Source organism: Oenanthe melanoleuca, chromosome 13 (assembly GCF_029582105.1).
Source record: "Oenanthe melanoleuca isolate GR-GAL-2019-014 chromosome 13, OMel1.0, whole genome shotgun sequence".
Taxonomy (NCBI): domain Eukaryota; kingdom Metazoa; phylum Chordata; class Aves; order Passeriformes; family Muscicapidae; genus Oenanthe; species Oenanthe melanoleuca.
In genome coordinates this window covers 2,616,608-2,633,524 of record NC_079347.1, presented here as the reverse complement: position 1 = coordinate 2,633,524, position 16,917 = coordinate 2,616,608, and the positions used below count along the sequence as shown (strand labels likewise).

The 16,917-nt window shown below is 55.9% G+C and overlaps 3 protein-coding genes across 3 annotated transcripts; all 3 read left to right on the top strand.

The window, feature by feature from the left end:
- Positions 1–879: 879 nt before the first annotated feature.
- On the top strand, positions 880–5,104 carry LOC130258920 (protocadherin gamma-B5-like). The gene is made up of 2 exons (XM_056502670.1): positions 880–3,656; positions 4,772–5,104. Exons 1-2 carry the CDS (start codon positions 1,182–1,184, stop codon positions 5,102–5,104), a joined length of 2,808 nt encoding a protein of 935 aa, XP_056358645.1. The 5' UTR covers positions 880–1,181.
- Positions 5,105–5,162: 58 nt separating this feature from the next.
- Positions 5,163–12,274, top strand: LOC130258919 (protocadherin gamma-A2-like). The gene is made up of 2 exons (XM_056502668.1): positions 5,163–7,628; positions 12,074–12,274. The coding sequence occupies exons 1-2, from the start codon at positions 5,163–5,165 to the stop codon at positions 12,272–12,274; spliced, it is 2,667 nt and encodes an 888-aa protein (XP_056358643.1).
- A 1,756-nt stretch (positions 12,275–14,030) lies between these two features.
- On the top strand, positions 14,031–16,855 carry LOC130258918 (protocadherin gamma-B5-like). Its single transcript, XM_056502667.1, has one exon. The coding sequence runs from the start codon at positions 14,330–14,332 to the stop codon at positions 16,853–16,855; it is 2,526 nt and encodes an 841-aa protein (XP_056358642.1). The 5' UTR covers positions 14,031–14,329.
- The last annotated feature ends 62 nt before the right edge of the window (positions 16,856–16,917 follow it).

Here is a 16,917-nt window from a genome sequence, read left to right as displayed (position 1 = left end):
TCTTCAAGTATGGTGAAAAGAAATCTGTGTGTAGACTTTTGAAGGGTTTTTTTATATTAAAATTTACTAATAAGCTGATAGGAAATATGAAGAGAATAGTTTTTACCAGGGCCAGTGGTCATAGGACAGCCGACAAGTGTTTTAAGTAAAAGAAGGGAGGTTTTGATTACAAGAATGCTTTATAGTTTGGGTTATGAGAATATGGAACGTTGTCCCCAGAGCAGTTTTGGATATGCCTCCAAAGTTCAAGTCTAGCAGAATGTGCTCCTGCTTATGGCAGAGGTGTGGATTAAATGACCTTTAAAGAAAAGTTTAAGTACGAAACTGTAAACACTGTATAGCTGTATGAAGGACTCAGCTTTCTATTGTCAGAAATTCAGATATGGAGATGCAGAATAAGCAAATTCAATGAGTCAGAAACAGCGGAGTATATGTTATTCGGCTATCCTTCTATAGGGATTGATTGCATTGCTTTAGGTTGATCTATATGCAAAAGTAATTCATCGCAGATAATAAAGGAACAAATCAATATGTGACAAAGTGCGAGAAAGCGCATGAAGTCTTCTCTACATTATCGTTTACTGCTGCCCTAGATGTGCAGTGATTCTATAAAGAGCAGCTGGGTTCCAGTTTTTACTGCCCTGCCTTTACTATTTGCTTGTGACTGTTTAATGTGACACAAAAGAATGCCCTAAAAGCATCCGACTGCACATCTCAGGTAGTAGAATTAAGGAAGTCGAATTAAGGAAGATCTTATGCACTCGCCGTTTGCAGTGGAGGGGAGAGCCCGGAGCCGGTGCCGGCGCTGAGCCCCGCCCAAAGCCGGGCCCCCTTGAGCGCGGCCGTGCGGCGGCTGCAGTGTCGCGGCGGCGCCTCCGGGTGTCGCTGTTGGCCGCCGCCGAGCGGCGCTGGAGCCGCCGCCGCCGCAGCGTCCTGCCCCCGCAGGCTGCTCGCTCGCCCGGCGCCGGCCAGAGCGGCAGCGGCAGCGCCAGCAGCAGCGGCGAGAGGCGGCGAGAGGCGGCGAGAGGCGGCGCTTGGCGGGGAGCAGCGGCGTCCGAGGCGGCCCGAGCGGGCTGGCTGCGCTGCCTGTGAGCGGTGCGTGCGGTGTGTGGCGAGAGCGGCTGCGAGGGAGGCAGGGCAGCGGCAGGAGGCAGGAGCTTGGCGAGCTGTGGCGGCAGAGAATGGCGGTGAGGCGGCGGCAGAGGCTCGGGCCGGGCGGCGGGCGAGCGCTGCTGGGCGCGGTGCTGCTGTGCGTGTGGTGGCGGGCGGCGGCCGAGCGGGTCCGCTACGCCATCCCCGAGGAGCTGGGCAGAGGCTCGCTCGTGGGGCCGCTGGCGCGGGACCTGGGGCTCAGCGCGGACGAGCTGCCGGCACGCAAGCTGCAGGTGGCGTCTGCCGGCAAGAAGCAGCTGAAATACTTCAGTGTGAATGAGGAGAACGGGAACCTGTACGTGAACGAGAGGCTGGACCGGGAGGAGATGTGCGGCGCATCTGCGACCTGTTCTGTCAGCTTCGAGGTGCTGGTGCACAACCCGCTGAACATTTTCCGCGTCGAGGTAGCCATCGAGGACGTAAACGACAACTCCCCAGTCTTCAGCAAGGCTATTCTGGACCTCGACATTGGTGAATTAATCCATCCCGGTGCTCGTTTTCCGCTGGAGATGGCCCGAGATTCGGACGTTGGAAGTAACTCTCTGTTGACGTACCAGCTCGACAGCAACCCTTTCTTCACGTTGGCCTTAAGGGAGAACCCTGATGGAAACAAGCAGCCGGAATTGGTACTGGAGAGAGCCCTGGACCGAGAGAAGCAAAGTTCCATTGAGTTGGTGCTGACAGCAGTTGACGGCGGGGAACCTCCGAGGTCCGGGGCTGTTCAGATTCGGGTCAATGTGACAGATGCCAACGACAACCCGCCCGTGTTCAGTAAAAGCCTCTACGAGGCGCGAGTGGCGGAGAATCTGCCGGTGGGGTCGCTGGTGCTGCAGGTGCGGGCCACAGATGCGGACGCCGGATCTAACGGGAAGGTGTCCTACGCCTTCAGCAATGTTCCAGGCGCCATCAGCGAGTTGTTCGCTGTGGACAGAGAGGGCGGCGAGGTCAGGACGGCGGGTGCCCTCGATTTCGAGGACATGAGTAAATACAGCTTCGGTCTGGAGGCAAGGGACGGCGGGGGGTTAGTTTCACACTGTACGGTCCAAATAGACGTCACGGATGAGAACGACAACGCGCCCGAGATTACGATTCTGTCGCTTTCGAGTCCCGTGCCCGAAGACGCACCGGTGGGCACCGTAGTGGCCCTGTTGAACGTGGAAGACCCGGACTCGGGAGAGAACGGCCAGGTGTCGTGCGAGCTGTCGGGCGAGGCGCCGCTGTCGATCGTGGCGTCGCCGGGCGGCTCGTACAAGGTGGTGACGGCGAGCGCGCTGGACCGCGAGCAGGCGTCCGAGCAGCGCGTGACGGTGGTGGCCCGGGACCGGGGCAGGCCGGCGCTGTGGAGCAGCACGGAGCTGGTGCTGGAGGTGTCGGACGTGAACGACAACGCGCCGGTGTTCGAGGAGGCGGCGTACAGCGCGTACGTGGCGGAGAACAACGCGGCGGGCGCGCTGGTGCTGCGCGTGCAGGCGCGGGACGCGGACGCGGGCGCCAACGGGCGCGTGAGCTACTGGCTGGCGGGCGGCAGCGCGGGCGCGGCGGGCGCGGCGCCGCTCGTGTCGGTGGAGGCGCGGAGCGGCGCGCTGTACGCGCAGCGCTCCTTGGACTACGAGCAGTGCCGCGAGTTCTGGGTGGCGGTGCGGGCGCAGGACGGCGGCGCGCCGGCGCGCAGCTCCACGGCCACGGTGCGCGTGTTCGTGCTGGACCGCAACGACAACGCGCCGCGGGTGCTGTGGCCGGCGGCGGCGGCGGCGGCGGCGGGAGAGGCTCCGGCAGCGGCGCCGTTCGAGGTGGTGCCGCGCTCGGCCGAGGCCGGCTACCTGGTGGCCAAGGTGGTGGCGGTGGACGCGGACGCGGGGCGCAACGCGTGGCTGTCGTACGAGCTGGTGCAGGCGTCGGAGCCGGCGCTGTTCCGCGTGGGGCTGCACAGCGGCGAGGTGCGCACGGCGCGCGCCGTGTCCGAGCGGGACGCGGCCAAGCAGCGAGTGGTGGCCGTGGTGAAGGACCACGGGCAGCCGGCGCTGTCGGCCACGGCCACGCTGCACGTGGTGCTGGCCGAGAGCTTGCAGGAGGCGCTGCCGGAGCTGAGCGAGCGGCCGGCGGGCGCCGAGGCGGCGGCGGCGGCGGCGGCCGAGCTGCAGTTCTACCTGGTGCTGGCGCTGGCGCTGCTGTCGGCGCTCTTGGTGCTGAGCGTGGCGCTGGCCGTGGTGGCGCGGCTGCGCCGGGCCGGGCCGCCCGCCGTGCTGCGCTGCCTGGGCGCGCAGCGCTTCTCGCTGGCCGGCGCCGCCTTCCCGGCCGACTTCTGCGAGGGCACCTTGCCCTACTCCTACAACCTGTGCGTGGCGGCGCCGGCCCGCGCCGTGCCCGAGGCCGCTTGGCCGCCGCCGCCGCCGGTGCCCGTGCTGTCGGCGGAGGAGCTTCTGGGCGGGGATGAGTGCGAGAAACCGAACGCGAGCTGCAGAGCTGTCACCGGAGATTTGTCTGCCGACCAGGATGCACCGCAGGTTTGTTAAACCGTGCAACTCTTCTTTCCTGGGCCTTTCCTATGGTCATGTGACGTACTGCTTTTCGGGTCTTTTGTTTAAGGTTTCCTACAGGATGTCCCTGCTACCGGGAACTCACATAAAAATCCTGTGCCTTGTCCCTTAAATGTAACCATGCGAACAGGCAGTTCTGGTTTAATCAGTTGTCGCACTTGTAGGCTTAGTGGAATGCGTCTTATCTTGTAGCTTATGGTGCAGAAAGTCGTATTGGACTGGTGATGCTCTCAGTTCCCTTTTCTTTTCCTTCATTTCCTTTTACTTAGGCCAGACACATTTAATTGGCAACTTTTTCGTCATGTCATATTGAGTTTCATCTCAAGAGCCTTGTTTTGGAAATTGTCTGAAATATTGTGGGTTTTTAATGATGAAGGCAGATCTTCAGTGTGTAGAAGGAGATCTTTGAAGGTTAAAATTCTATGTTTCTGGCTTTGCTTTCTCAATTCACGCCTGGGTAACAGCTGTAGGAGGAAAAGGTATTTATTTATTGCTGCTTTGGTGTTGCAGCCCAAAGGGAAACGCACCTGTGGATCAGTGAATCTAGAAGTAACAGGTCTTTCCTTCACCATGAATTAACCTCCCCTCTTCTGTGTGTCCTCATTCTTTTGAGGGAAGGTAGCTGTGTAAATGGCAGGTTTCAATGAACAAAATAAATTAGCCTGGTCCATGTCACTGCGTGTCTCATTAGCTGTCAGAAGGGTAGGCGAAAAATTTTATTCAATTTGTGCTGTCCAATATTATTAACGTGTATTGTTCGGTGATTTTTTTAGTCGCATCATGCGCGTTCAGGTTCAGTGGGAAAAAATTTGTCTACAAAGCTTGGTAGGAATTGCTGAAATTCCAAATGGATCTTTATCCATAAAATAAGATCTGCTAATTTTAAGTGATCGTGTCAGGAAAAAAAAGTGAGTGAATATTTTTCCTTCCTGATCCATCTTTGCGAAAGGCAAGTACTGGGACTTGGGTGGTTGCTGAATAATTACTCTGTTAGTGCTGGTTAGCTGGTGACCTACACAGAGAACATAAGATTCTTTCCTAATGGAATTTCAGCTTAGTGGTATTCCATGCTTTGCTGAAAGGCGGCTGAAGAAATGACACACTTAGTTCAGCATCTTCGTAAGGACTGTGGCCATCTCCGAAAGCGCAACGTGTGCATGGCAGAGCGGGCAGCGCTCGGCAGCGCTCGGTGCTGCAGTGCCGGGAGGAGGCTGCGGGCGCCGCTGTTGACCGAGAGGAGCGAGAGGAAGCTCGGAGCGCTGCAGCCCCGCCCGCTGCCGACAGACTCGATCTGCCTTTCCCCGTCAAGCTCGGCGGCGGGTGGTGCGAGGGTCCCCGCGGTGCGAATCCGTGTTACAACGAGACAGAGGGACTGCCGGCAGAAGCCGGGAGAGCTGAGCTGCGGCCTGAATTGAAGAAGGAGGCGGATCGGTAGTCGGAGGGCGTGACAGCCGCCCGTGGAGCGGTGCCGCTATGGAGATGTGCTCGGCGGGGAGGCGCTGGGGCCGGCGGCAGCGAGCTCTGCTCTGGGTGATGCTGCTGGCGGCGTGGGAGGCGGCGTGGGGACAGCTGCGCTACTCGGTGCCCGAGGAGATGCCCAAGGGCTCGTTCGTGGGCGACGTGGCCAAGGACCTGGGGCTGCAGCTGCCGGAGCTCATCGATCGCGGTGCCCGCATTGTCTCCGAAGGTAGGACTCAGTATTTTGCTCTGCACGGCAAGACGGGACATTTAGTGACGGCGGAAAGGATCGACAGAGAGCAGCTTTGCCGGCTGGTGGAGAAATGCGTGCTGCGGTGTGAGCTGATAGTGGAGGGAGAAATGGAGTTTTACGGAATCGAAGTGGAGATCACGGACATTAACGACAACATGCCCAGCTTCAAACAAAGTGAGGTTGAGGAGATGATTAGCGAGACGACAGCTCCAGGGTCACGGTTTCCCCTGGCCAGAGCTTACGACCCAGACTCAGGCCGGAATTCCCTGCAGAGCTACGAGCTGAGCGGCGACGAGCACTTCTCTCTGGCCGTGCAGGGGGGCCCCGGCGGCGATCAGCGTCCCGAGCTGGTGCTGGCGAAGGCGCTGGACCGGGAGGAGGCGGCGTTTCACGAGCTGGTGCTGAGGGCGATGGACGGCGGCGATCCGGCACGGACGGGCACGGCTCGGATCCGAGTGAGGGTGCTGGATGCGAACGACAACGCGCCGGTGTTCAGCCAGGCGGAGTACACGGTGCGTGTGCCCGAGGACGTGCCCGTGGGCTCCACCCTCGTCACCCTCACGGCCACCGACGCCGACGAAGGACTTTACGGGGAAATTAAATACTCGTTGAAGAAGGAGGCGGACCCAGCTATTTTCCATCTAGACCCTGAGAGTGGAGCAATCACTCTGTTGCGGAGCCTGGATTTCGAGGAAGGTGACTCTTACGAATTGGAGGTGCAGGCCAGGGATGGCGGAGGCCGTTTCGACACTGCCAAAGCCGCGATCACTGTCACAGACATAAACGATAATGCACCGGTGATTTCTGTGCGGTCTGCGTTAAGTGAGATTTCAGAAGATGCCACTTCAGGCACGGTGGTGGCCCTGCTGCACGTGCAGGACCGGGACTCGGGGGCCAACGGCGAGGTGCGCTGTTCCCTCGGCGGGGATGTCCCGTTCCGGATGGACAAGACATTTAACGATTACTACCGTGTGGTGACAGCGAGAGAGTTGGACCGAGAGCAGGTGTCTGAGTACAACGTGACGGTGCGGGCGGCCGACGGCGGGTCGCCGGCATTGCAGAGCAGCGCGGTGCTGGCGCTGCGGGTGCTGGACGTGAACGACAACGCGCCGGTGTTCGCGGAGGAGCGCTACAGCGCGCGGCTGGCGGAGAACAACGCGGCGGGCGCGCTGGTGCTGACGGTGCGCGCGACGGACGCGGACTGGGGGCAGAACGCGCGCGTGCGCTACCGGCTGTCGGAGGGGCGGGTGCGGGGCGCGCCGCTGTCGTCGTACGTGTCGGTGCAGGCGGAGACGGGCGCGCTGTACGCGCTGCGCTCCTTGGACTACGAGCAGGTGCGCGAGCTGCGGCTGTGGGTGCGTGCGGAGGACGGCGGCGCGCCGGCGCTGAGCAGCAACGTGTCGGTGGTGCTGCAGATCGTGGACGAGAACGACAACGCGCCGCAGGTGCTGTACCCGCCGGCGGGCGCGCTGCGGGCGGGCTCGGGCTCGGGCGGTGCGTGGTCGGGCGTGGAGCTGGCGCCGCGCTGGTCGGAGGCGGGCGCGCTGGTGGCCAAGGTGGTGGCGGTGGACGCGGACGCGGGCCAGAACGCGTGGCTGTCGTACGAGCTGGCCAAGGCGACGGAGCCGGGGCTGTTCCGCGTGGGGCTGCACAGCGGCGAGGTGCGCACGGCGCGCTCGCCGCTGGCCCGCGACGCGGCGCGCCAGAGCCTGGTGGTGGTGGTGAAGGACCACGGGCGGCCGGCGCTGTCGGCCACGGCCACGCTGAGCGTGGTGCTGGCCGAGAGCGTGGCCGAGCTGCTGGCCGAGCTGGGCAGCGCGGCCGACGAGGCGGCGGCGGCGCCGGGCGAGCCGGCCGTGAGCCTGACGCGCTGGCTCGTGCTGGCCGTGGCCGCCGTGTCCTGCCTCTTCGTCGCCTTCCTGCTGCTGCTGCTGGCGCTGCGCCTGCGCCGCTGGCGCCGCCAGCAGCTGCTGCCGCCCGCCAGCGGCGCCTTGCGCGGCGTGCCCGTCTCGCACTTCGTGGGCATCGACGGCGTGCGCGCCTTCCTGCAGTCCTACTCGCACGACGTGTCGCTCACGGCCGACTCGCGCAAGAGCCAGCTGCGCTTCTCGGCCGGCGGCAGCTGCTGCGACACCCTCCCGGCCCGGCCGCTGCCCGACGAGCCCGCGCCGCTGCTCGGCGACGAGGACCCTGCCGGTGCCCTCCCCGTGGATCCCGCCTCTTCCTCGGTGAGTTGCTCTGTCCAGATTTTCTCCTTTACGCTTTCTTCTGATGGTGCCGTGCCCTTTTCCCATCATGTTCTCTTGCTTACGTAGGAGATTTCTTTTAAAAATAAAGTTTCCTTCGGTGACCTTCTGAAGGCTGGTGCCCCTTGCTTTCATTCTTTGAAGGGTTTGGTGCTCAGCCTTGCCATTAGTGAGGAAGGAAGGAGGGACACCGCTGCTGTTGGCGGTCTCTCCATTACGTCAGGAGTATTGATATTCTTCAGATTCCTGGTATTCTTCCCCTATGTCACCTGTGCGGTGTAGAATCTATCTTTCTTCTGGTATTAGATCTCCTGATTTTACGTATAGCATTATAAAGAAATTTTAGCAGCCTCAAGTGTCTTCCCAGTAAGACATGTGCTTGAATAGGTTGAACGTGTCAAACAAAATGTTGATGGCTTTTCGTGGAACTTCTGTGCATGTTGTTTTCAGCCTTTACCGTTCTGCATGATAGATAGTGCAAGTCAGCAGGAAAAGTCTTTGTGTCATCCGTGCTTTGATCTTTGTCCCCAACAGAGGATTGGGCAAGGCAACAATTGGTCCTTGATGATTTCTCTTTGCCTGTTGTGAAGGTGAAGAATCCTCTTGAAGTTGTGTCTCTTTGTAAACCTGTGGGTGGCTGCATGTGCAGGAGGAATGGCAGCACTACTTTGTCTCTTTTTCTTTTTATGGGTGATCTATGTCAAATGCAGCTGGATGAGCCTTGGCTATAAAATATTAAGCATGGCAAGGGAATTACAAGAACGGTGGGGAGAGATTCAAGATGCAGCGGGAGATATAAGGCTGGATTTTATCCCCTTTCTCTTGAAAGATTGCTCAGCTATTCCTTTCAGACCTTTCAGTCTCTTCACAGCTTTTCAGGAAAATGTAGCTTCCGTGGCACAGAGATATAAAAATATCTGCGTGAAATTGGTGGTGGGAAGAAAAATGGTCTGGAGAACTCGGCCTCCACCCTCACCTCTTTTTAGGATATATGGGTGAAAGGAGGCTATGGGCGATGTGAAGGGTTGGAAATTTGAGTCCTGTGAGCTGTGTGTGAATGTCTGCTCAAAGACCCTAGGGAATGTTTTCTTCTGTTGCCTGTCCAGTTCCTATCTCTTCTAAAAAGCAATGTGAGGTTTTTCTTCTCAAAGCAATTATCTAGAAGATCTGTATTTCAGCAGCAGGGAGAACCCTAGGAGGTTCTTACTAAATATTTGCATGTATTTGTAATTGTTTAACTTCAAAGCTTAATTTTGTACTTATGGAAGATGCAGTATAGGAAGAGCAAGCGATGTATCTAGTGCCCATAAAGAACGTTATTAATCATCTACTTTGAGTTATGTAACCCAGAAGAGCGTTGTGAACTCTTCAATTCTGCAGGTGTTTATTTTCTGTCTTGCTTGTCTGATGGTATGGGGATGGTTCTTTCCTGTTTATAGGTGAAAAGAGAGAGACTTCCATAGACATGTTTCTTTAAAATGTCTCTATATTAACTGCTTTTTCTTGTCCTATGGCTAGGGCAAGAAATCAGATATCCATGGTAAGGAGATATTATCTGAGCAACTTTCCTTTTGATGGAGACTCTCTAAATTCTGAAGATCTGTGATAACAATGTGAAGGGTTAGGGGGGAATTCTGGGGGTGTGGTGTGTGAGGAGGTACTGGTGCAGACCTGGCATGAGTTTTGTTCATCCTGAGGGCTGTCGCTGACCTTATGAAGATGAGTCAGGGGGTTCCATATTCTTTAGCATTAAGAGGGAGAATCACCCATTTTGTGTGGAGTCCATGTGCTCAAGGATGGGGATGTTGCCTTTGAGCTGATGCTTGGATGGCTGGGTCTTGGACAGAGCTGGTAATAATTTATGGCTCATAAAACATTTTCCACTAGTTCAAAAAATGGGGTGGAGCAGAATAATCTTAGTTGTGATGCTTGAGATTTGAGGAGCTGTGCACACAGCTTTTCTTCTAATGATGTCTGTATGCAAGATTTGCTTTCATGTTATGTTTGGGCAGAGAGAAGAAGACTGTTTATCCAGAGCCAGGTCCAGTGCTGGATTTCACTGTGATATAGCTCCAAATGAATGAATGAATTGTGTGTATTTGTCCTAGAATAGTTAGATGAGGCCCACAGCTCCAAGTGATTCCAAGTTTTTCTGTCTCTTCCTATGCAAGGAAATGACTGTGGGGGGTCTATGTAGTGAGCTCCTGTGTGAGGCCTCCTGTGTATCAGTTACAGTCGAGTTTCCTGTGTTGTGTGTACACTACATTTGGCCCAATCTGAAATGTGAGGCCATGATTGATACCCTGTTGGTGTTTTCCCATTCTCTGCGGGGTTGATTAAGGTTTTTTTGAGTTTTTGGTTGTGTTGGGTTGTTTGTTTGTTGCTTGTTTTTTGGTGCAGGAGAGAAGTTGGTCTTCATTGTGCCTGACTATTCTGCAAACTCCGAAGCATTATTATCCTTTAGGGATGGAATGTCTCATCCATGCCTTGAAGCTATACATGTAATCATAGAGTCATAGAAACAGAGAATCATAGAATGATTTGTGTTGTTAAGGACCTTAAGGTCATCTCATTCTAATTGCTCTGCCATGGGCAGAGACATCTTCTACCAGGCCAGGTTGATCAGTGCCCCACCCAGCCTGACCTTGAATATTTCGTTAAACAAATACTACTTCATAAATATATGTTTCCCCAAGGTGTTGTTTTCTCTATGTCCAACATAGAACCAAACTTTTGATATATGTTGATGGTGAAACTAAAGGCTGTGAATGCAGAGTGAGGAGGCTGAGAGCTCAGTTCTGTATCAGGAAAATCAATGTATCATGTGGGTTTGGCTGACAAAAGGTTTGATTTCAAACCTGGTGCCAAGGCCAGTGCCATTTCTGTTCTGTTCTGATCCTGGTTTGTCTGTCATGAAAGACAATGACAGTCAGCCAAGAGTAGCCTTTTCTCCTATAACTGTTCATTTAGAGCCGTAATAATTTGGTTGAATAGCTGATTAATCCTGTGTGAAACTTCCATTATCCATCTATATCTCTATGCAACATTGTGATGTAGAGTTTCTTCAGAGCTGTAATTCCACTTTCATTCAGGTCTTTGTTTCCAGGAAGGTTGCATCTCCTTTTCACTGTACTGGTCAGTACTTTTATATTTGATACAGTGTCTGTTGTTTTTCAGCAAATCTTTCTTTCAGCCACCTAGGAAATAACTATGTTTGTGGGGAATAGGAAGAATAGGAAGCAAAGCAATAAGGCAATTTGTAATTTATGAGAAGATTGAGAATGAGGCCAATGGGAATCTGTTTAAAATGATGGTTTCACAATTGTGCAAAGTGAGCAGGCCACAGACTAGAAAAAGTTGATGAAGAGAGGCGTAATTCTTCAAATGAGCCCCCCATCATATTCTTCAGTGTAAGTTTTTAGGGACCCCTTTACAGATTCAGTACTCAGTGACTTCCAAGTGCTCTCAAGGATGAATTTTAAGGCCTGAAATCAAGTCCTAGAAGACTTCATTGTGGGCATCTCTGTTAACTTGTTCTAATGTTTCCTTGCCTTATCTGATCCATGTTTTAGGTATTCTGCAGGTTTTTTCTTTGTCTTGTTTTTCCTTGATTTACTCTGTAAGTGGGTATATTTACTATTATGCACACCGTATCTTTTTTAGCAACGGGTGTTGTCTTCCTGTTTCTTGCTCTTGTTGCAGTGGGAGTGGAAGGCAGGAAATATGAGAGTGAATCTGTGTTCTGTTACTGTTGGGAAAAAAGGATGTAAATATGGCTTTAGTAGACACTGCATCTTGGTGGAAAAGAGCGTGTGGTTATGACAGGGAGGAGATTCCCTTCAAGCCAATGGCTTCATGAGCCATTGTCCATTGGATGAGTGCTGATCTTTTAGCATGGTTGTTTATCATTTGTGTGTTTTAGAATCCTTCAGTTCCTTATCATAATGGTGGTGAACAAATGCACCTTCCTTCTGCGTGTGCCTGTAGTGCATTAACATCTCACGATAAATGTGACCAGTGAGGAGACACAAGCAAAACGTTCCAGTTGCATGGCAGAGAAGAAAAAGAAGGCAGAGGAGCTCAGTGTGTGAGGCTGGAGAAGAACTCGTTCATTCCCTTGATCATCATGTGTCACAGATAACACAAGGCTGTGCCTGATGGAGTGTGGTGTGATTTGAGTTGGTTCTGTACAGCAAGTGAGACCTACAGGATGTTATTGCATCTGTTAACTTCAATATGTTTATTCACTTGCATTGCTTGTTGTCATGAGGTGAAGCTCTGCTTGTCTGATCTTCTGTGGAAGGTCTCCTCTGTCCCAGTTGTCGGAGTGCAGGTGCAGTTCCCACACACATGTGGGATGTTTCGAGCTGTAAAGAGGAAGGGTCCATCAGCACATGTGTGCTCCCCCAGGAACATTTTGTGTGCAGTGTAATAGTGCAGAAGCATCTCTGCTGCAGTCCTCCAAGTGCAGAGCGGCCACCCAGCCCAGCCACGGTTTCCATGAACAGCCCAGGGGCCAGTGGGAGAACGTGTGCAGTGTCCCCCACATCATCACCCAGAAGAACATTCTGGGCAATCATCTGGAGGCTGTGAAGTGGCTGAGGAACAGGCTGGAGAGTCATCTGTGAAGAGTTACAGACAGTGGCTCAATGTGCAGGTGGAAATCAGTAACTTGTGTTGTCTCTCAAGGTTCCTTCCTGGGACCAGTACTTTCCAGTAGTGACCAGTTTAGGACCTTCATGGACAATGGGGTTGGGTGCACCTTCAGACAATTTGCAGCTGGCACCAATTTGAGTTGATTCACGAGAGTGCAGAGATGCCAAGGAGGGATGGGCTGGAGAAGTGGCCCCGTGCAAACATCCTGGAGTTGAACAGGGCAAAGGGCAAGGTCCTGCAGCTGGCTTAGAGCAATCTGTCATGGTCCTCTCATCCCGAGCGGGAGTTATGATGGGTCGTTCGACCCCAGGGTGCAAAAGTCAAAAGGCAAGAGACTCAGGTGTTTTTAGCAGAAAGCAATAATGCAGTTTCTTAGGAAAGGGAACATACACATTCACACACACACTGCGCAGTTTTCCCTCCCTTATTTCAGGGCAGGGTAGACCCACAGCCTGCACGGTACCCCCTCCTAACCCTTTAGGAGAGGTTAGTCCACATGTATACACAGCCTACGAAGTTTAAACAGAGGGTAGGGGATAGGAAACAGCTTAGCAGAGAAGTACTTTGGGATCCTGGTGTGTGATAAGATGGGACATGAGCTGCCAATGGCACCTGCTGCTCAAATTGTGTCCTGCACTCATAACAAGTACTGTGCCCAGGAGGTCCATGGAGGTTCTTCACCCCCTCTGAAATCTTTTTGTGAGAGCACAGTCTGCATGCAGATCTTGGGCTAATATCTCAAATGGACAAGCTAGAGTTCCCAGAAGGATCATGGAAGTTGTCTGAAGGTTAGAACGTGTCTGCTATGCAGAAGGACTGAGGGGTTTAGATCTTTGGGCATGGAGAAAACATAACTGTGTATAGACTTTTCACAACTTTTTTTTTTTTTTTTTTTTTTTTTTTTCCTGTTTTAATTTTCTAGTGAATTTATAGGAAATATCGACACAGCTCTTTATACCTGGGCCAATGGTCATAGGATAGGAGACAACTGTTGTCAGTTAAAAGAAGGGAGATTTTGATTAGGATAATGTTTTAAAATATAGGTTGGGAGAAAATAGAACATATTGCCTAGAGAAGTTTTGGATATGCCTCCAACGTTCAAGTCTAGCAGAATTTGTTCCTGCTTATGGTAGAGTTGTGGATTAAATGATCTTTACAGAATATTTAAAATACTAATAAAGAATACTTGAAAAGATTGTGAATCTCTGTCAAGGACTCAGCATTGTTTTGCACTTTCCATTGTCAGGCGCTCCGATACGGAGATGAAAATGAAAAGAGTTGCATGAGTCAGAAAGAGTAAAGGTTATTCTGCTATATTGGCATAGGATGTGCTTGCATTGCTTTAGGCTGATCTATATTCCAAATGAATTTATCCCAGATAATGAAAAAACAATTCCAGACTTGTGGTAAAGTGTGAGAAAGGTCCTGAAGTGTTCGTTTATTACTGCTGTAGATGTGCAGAGATATTATTGAGAGCAGCTAAATTTTATTCTTTACAGCCCTGCCGTGAATATTTGCTTGTGACTCAAAATAATGCCTTAAAAGCATCGGAGTGCATAACTCACATAGAACCACCTAGGAATCGAATTAAGCGAGAGCTGCTGGGCTCGCCGTTTACAGTAGAGGGTAGAACTCGGAGCCGGTGCCGGCGCTGAGCCCCGCCTAAAGCCGGGCCCCCTCGAGCGCGGCCGTGCGGCGGCTGCAGTGTCGCGGCGGCGCCTCCGGGTGTCGCTGTTGGCCGCCGCCGAGCGGCGCTGGAGCCGCCGCCGCCGCAGCGTCCTGCCCCCGCAGGCTGCTCGCTCGCCCGGCGCCGGCCAGAGCGGCAGCGGCAGCGCCAGCAGCAGCGGCGAGAGGCGGCGAGAGGCGGCGAGAGGCGGCGCTTGGCGGGGAGCAGCGGCGTCCGAGGCGGCCCGAGCGGGCTGGCTGCGCTGCCTGTGAGCGGTGCGTGCGGTGTGTGGCGAGAGCGGCTGCGAGGGAGGCAGGGCAGCGGCAGGAGGCAGGAGCTTGGCGAGCTGTGGCGGCAGAGAATGGCGGTGAGGCGGCGGCAGAGGCTCGGGCCGGGCGGCGGGCGAGCGCTGCTGGGCGCGGTGCTGCTGTGCGTGTGGTGGCGGGCGGCGGCCGAGCGGGTCCGCTACGCCATCCCCGAGGAGCTGGGCAGAGGCTCGCTCGTGGGGCCGCTGGCGCGGGACCTGGGGCTCAGCGCGGACGAGCTGCCGGCGCGCAAGCTGCAGGTGGCGTCTGCCGGCAAGAAGCAGCTGAAATACTTCAGTGTGAATGAGGAGAATGGGAACCTGTACGTGAACGAGAGGCTGGACCGGGAGGAGATGTGCGGCGCGTCTGCGACTTGTTCCGTCAGCTTCGAGGTGCTGGTGCACAACCCTCTGAACGTTTTCCACGTTGAGGTGGCCATCGAGGATGTGAATGACAACGCCCCAGTCTTCAGCAAAGGTGTTCTAGACATCGAAATTGGTGAATTAATTTCTCCTGGTGCTAGATTTCCGCTGGAGATGGCCCGGGACGCGGACGTGGGAAGTAACTCCTTGCTGACTTACCAGCTCAGCAGCGACCCGTCATTTTCACTGTTCATGAAAGAAAAGCCAGGTGGAAAGAAGCAGCCGGAATTAGTACTAGAGAGAGCGTTGGATTGGGAGATGCAGAGCTCCTTTGATTTGGTGCTGACAGCAGTGGACGGCGGGGAACCAGCGATGTCCGGGACTGTCCAGATTCGCATCAACGTGACAGATGCAAATGACAATCCACCCGTGTTCAGCAAAAGCGTCTACGAGGCGAGAGTGGCAGAGAATCTCCCGGTGGGATCGCTCGTGCTGCAGGTGCGGGCCACAGATGCGGACGCCAGCACGAATGGTCGAATCTCCTACTCCTTCGGCAACGTCCCAGATGGAATCCGCTTGTTGTTTACTGTCGAAAGCGAGAGTGGTGATGTGAGGACTGTGGGTCCACTCGATTTTGAGCAGGAAAATAAATATGTTTTTGGCTTAGAGGCAACAGATGGCGGTGGACTCACCGATCACTGCGAAGTGCATATCGACATCACCGACGAGAATGACAACGCGCCCGAGATCACGATTCTATCGCTGTCGAGTCCTGTGCCCGAAGACGTACCAATAGGCACCGTGGTAGCCGTGCTGAACGCGAAAGACCCAGATTCCGGCGAGAACGGTCAGGTGTCGTGCGAGCTGTCGGGCGAGGCGCCGCTGTCGATCGTGGCGTCGCCGGGCGGCTCGTACAAGGTGGTGACGGCGAGCGCGCTGGACCGCGAGCAGGCGTCCGAGCAGCGCGTGACGGTGGTGGCCCGGGACCGGGGCAGGCCGGCGCTGTGGAGCAGCACGGAGCTGGTGCTGGAGGTGTCGGACGTGAACGACAACGCGCCGGTGTTCGAGGAGGCGGCGTACAGCGCGTACGTGGCGGAGAACAACGCGGCGGGCGCGCTGGTGCTGCGCGTGCAGGCGCGGGACGCGGACGCGGGCGCCAACGGGCGCGTGAGCTACTGGCTGGCGGGCGGCAGCGCGGGCGCGGCGGGCGCGGCGCCGCTCGTGTCGGTGGAGGCGCGGAGCGGCGCGCTGTACGCGCAGCGCTCCTTGGACTACGAGCAGTGCCGCGAGTTCTGGGTGGCGGTGCGGGCGCAGGACGGCGGCGCGCCGGCGCGCAGCTCCACGGCCACGGTGCGCGTGTTCGTGCTGGACCGCAACGACAACGCGCCGCGGGTGCTGTGGCCGGCGGCGGCGGCGGCGGCGGCGGGAGAGGCTCCGGCAGCGGCGCCGTTCGAGGTGGTGCCGCGCTCGGCCGAGGCCGGCTACCTGGTGGCCAAGGTGGTGGCGGTGGACGCGGACGCGGGGCGCAACGCGTGGCTGTCGTACGAGCTGGTGCAGGCGTCGGAGCCGGCGCTGTTCCGCGTGGGGCTGCACAGCGGCGAGGTGCGCACGGCGCGCGCCGTGTCCGAGCGGGACGCGGCCAAGCAGCGAGTGGTGGCCGTGGTGAAGGACCACGGGCAGCCGGCGCTGTCGGCCACGGCCACGCTGCACGTGGTGCTGGCCGAGAGCTTGCAGGAGGCGCTGCCGGAGCTGAGCGAGCGGCCGGCGGGCGCCGAGGCGGCGGCGGCGGCGGCGGCCGAGCTGCAGTTCTACCTGGTGCTGGCGCTGGCGCTGCTGTCGGCGCTCTTGGTGCTGAGCGTGGCGCTGGCCGTGGTGGCGCGGCTGCGCCGGGCCGGGCCGCCCGCCGTGCTGCGCTGCCTGGGCGCGCAGCGCTTCTCGCTGGCCGGCGCCGCCTTCCCGGCCGACTTCTGCGAGGGCACCTTGCCCTACTCCTACAACCTGTGCGTGGCGGCGCCGGCCCGCGCTGTGCCCGAGGCCGCTTGGCCGCCGCCGCCGCCGGTGCCCGTGCTGTCGGCGGAGGAGCTTCTGAGCGGCGAATCCTGCGAGAAGCCGAACCCGAATAATATTACCGTCGCGGGAGAGGCGCTAGCCGACCTCGACACAGCTGAGGTCTGTAAAGCGAATTCCTTCCTTCTGCGCGTTTATTTAACGCTGATGTAAGCCAGTTCTTTTGTTTTTTCTTCTCTATTTTTTTTAGTGGTTTCATTTTTTTTTCACGAAAT

Bases quoted from the DNA above. Each gene is read 5' to 3' on its own strand.
- LOC130258920 (XM_056502670.1), top strand. From the start codon at position 1,182: ATGGCGGTGAGGCGGCGGCAGAGGCTCGGGCCGGGCGGCGGGCGAGCG. The intron at 3,657-4,771 runs GTTTGTTAAACC...CTTTGCTGAAAG, and splicing joins CCGACCAGGATGCACCGCAG to GCGGCTGAAGAAATGACACA.
- LOC130258919 (XM_056502668.1), top strand. From the start codon at position 5,163: ATGGAGATGTGCTCGGCGGGGAGGCGCTGGGGCCGGCGGCAGCGAGCT. The intron at 7,629-12,073 runs GTGAGTTGCTCT...TTTTGTGTGCAG, and splicing joins TGGATCCCGCCTCTTCCTCG to TGTAATAGTGCAGAAGCATC.
- LOC130258918 (XM_056502667.1), top strand. From the start codon at position 14,330: ATGGCGGTGAGGCGGCGGCAGAGGCTCGGGCCGGGCGGCGGGCGAGCG.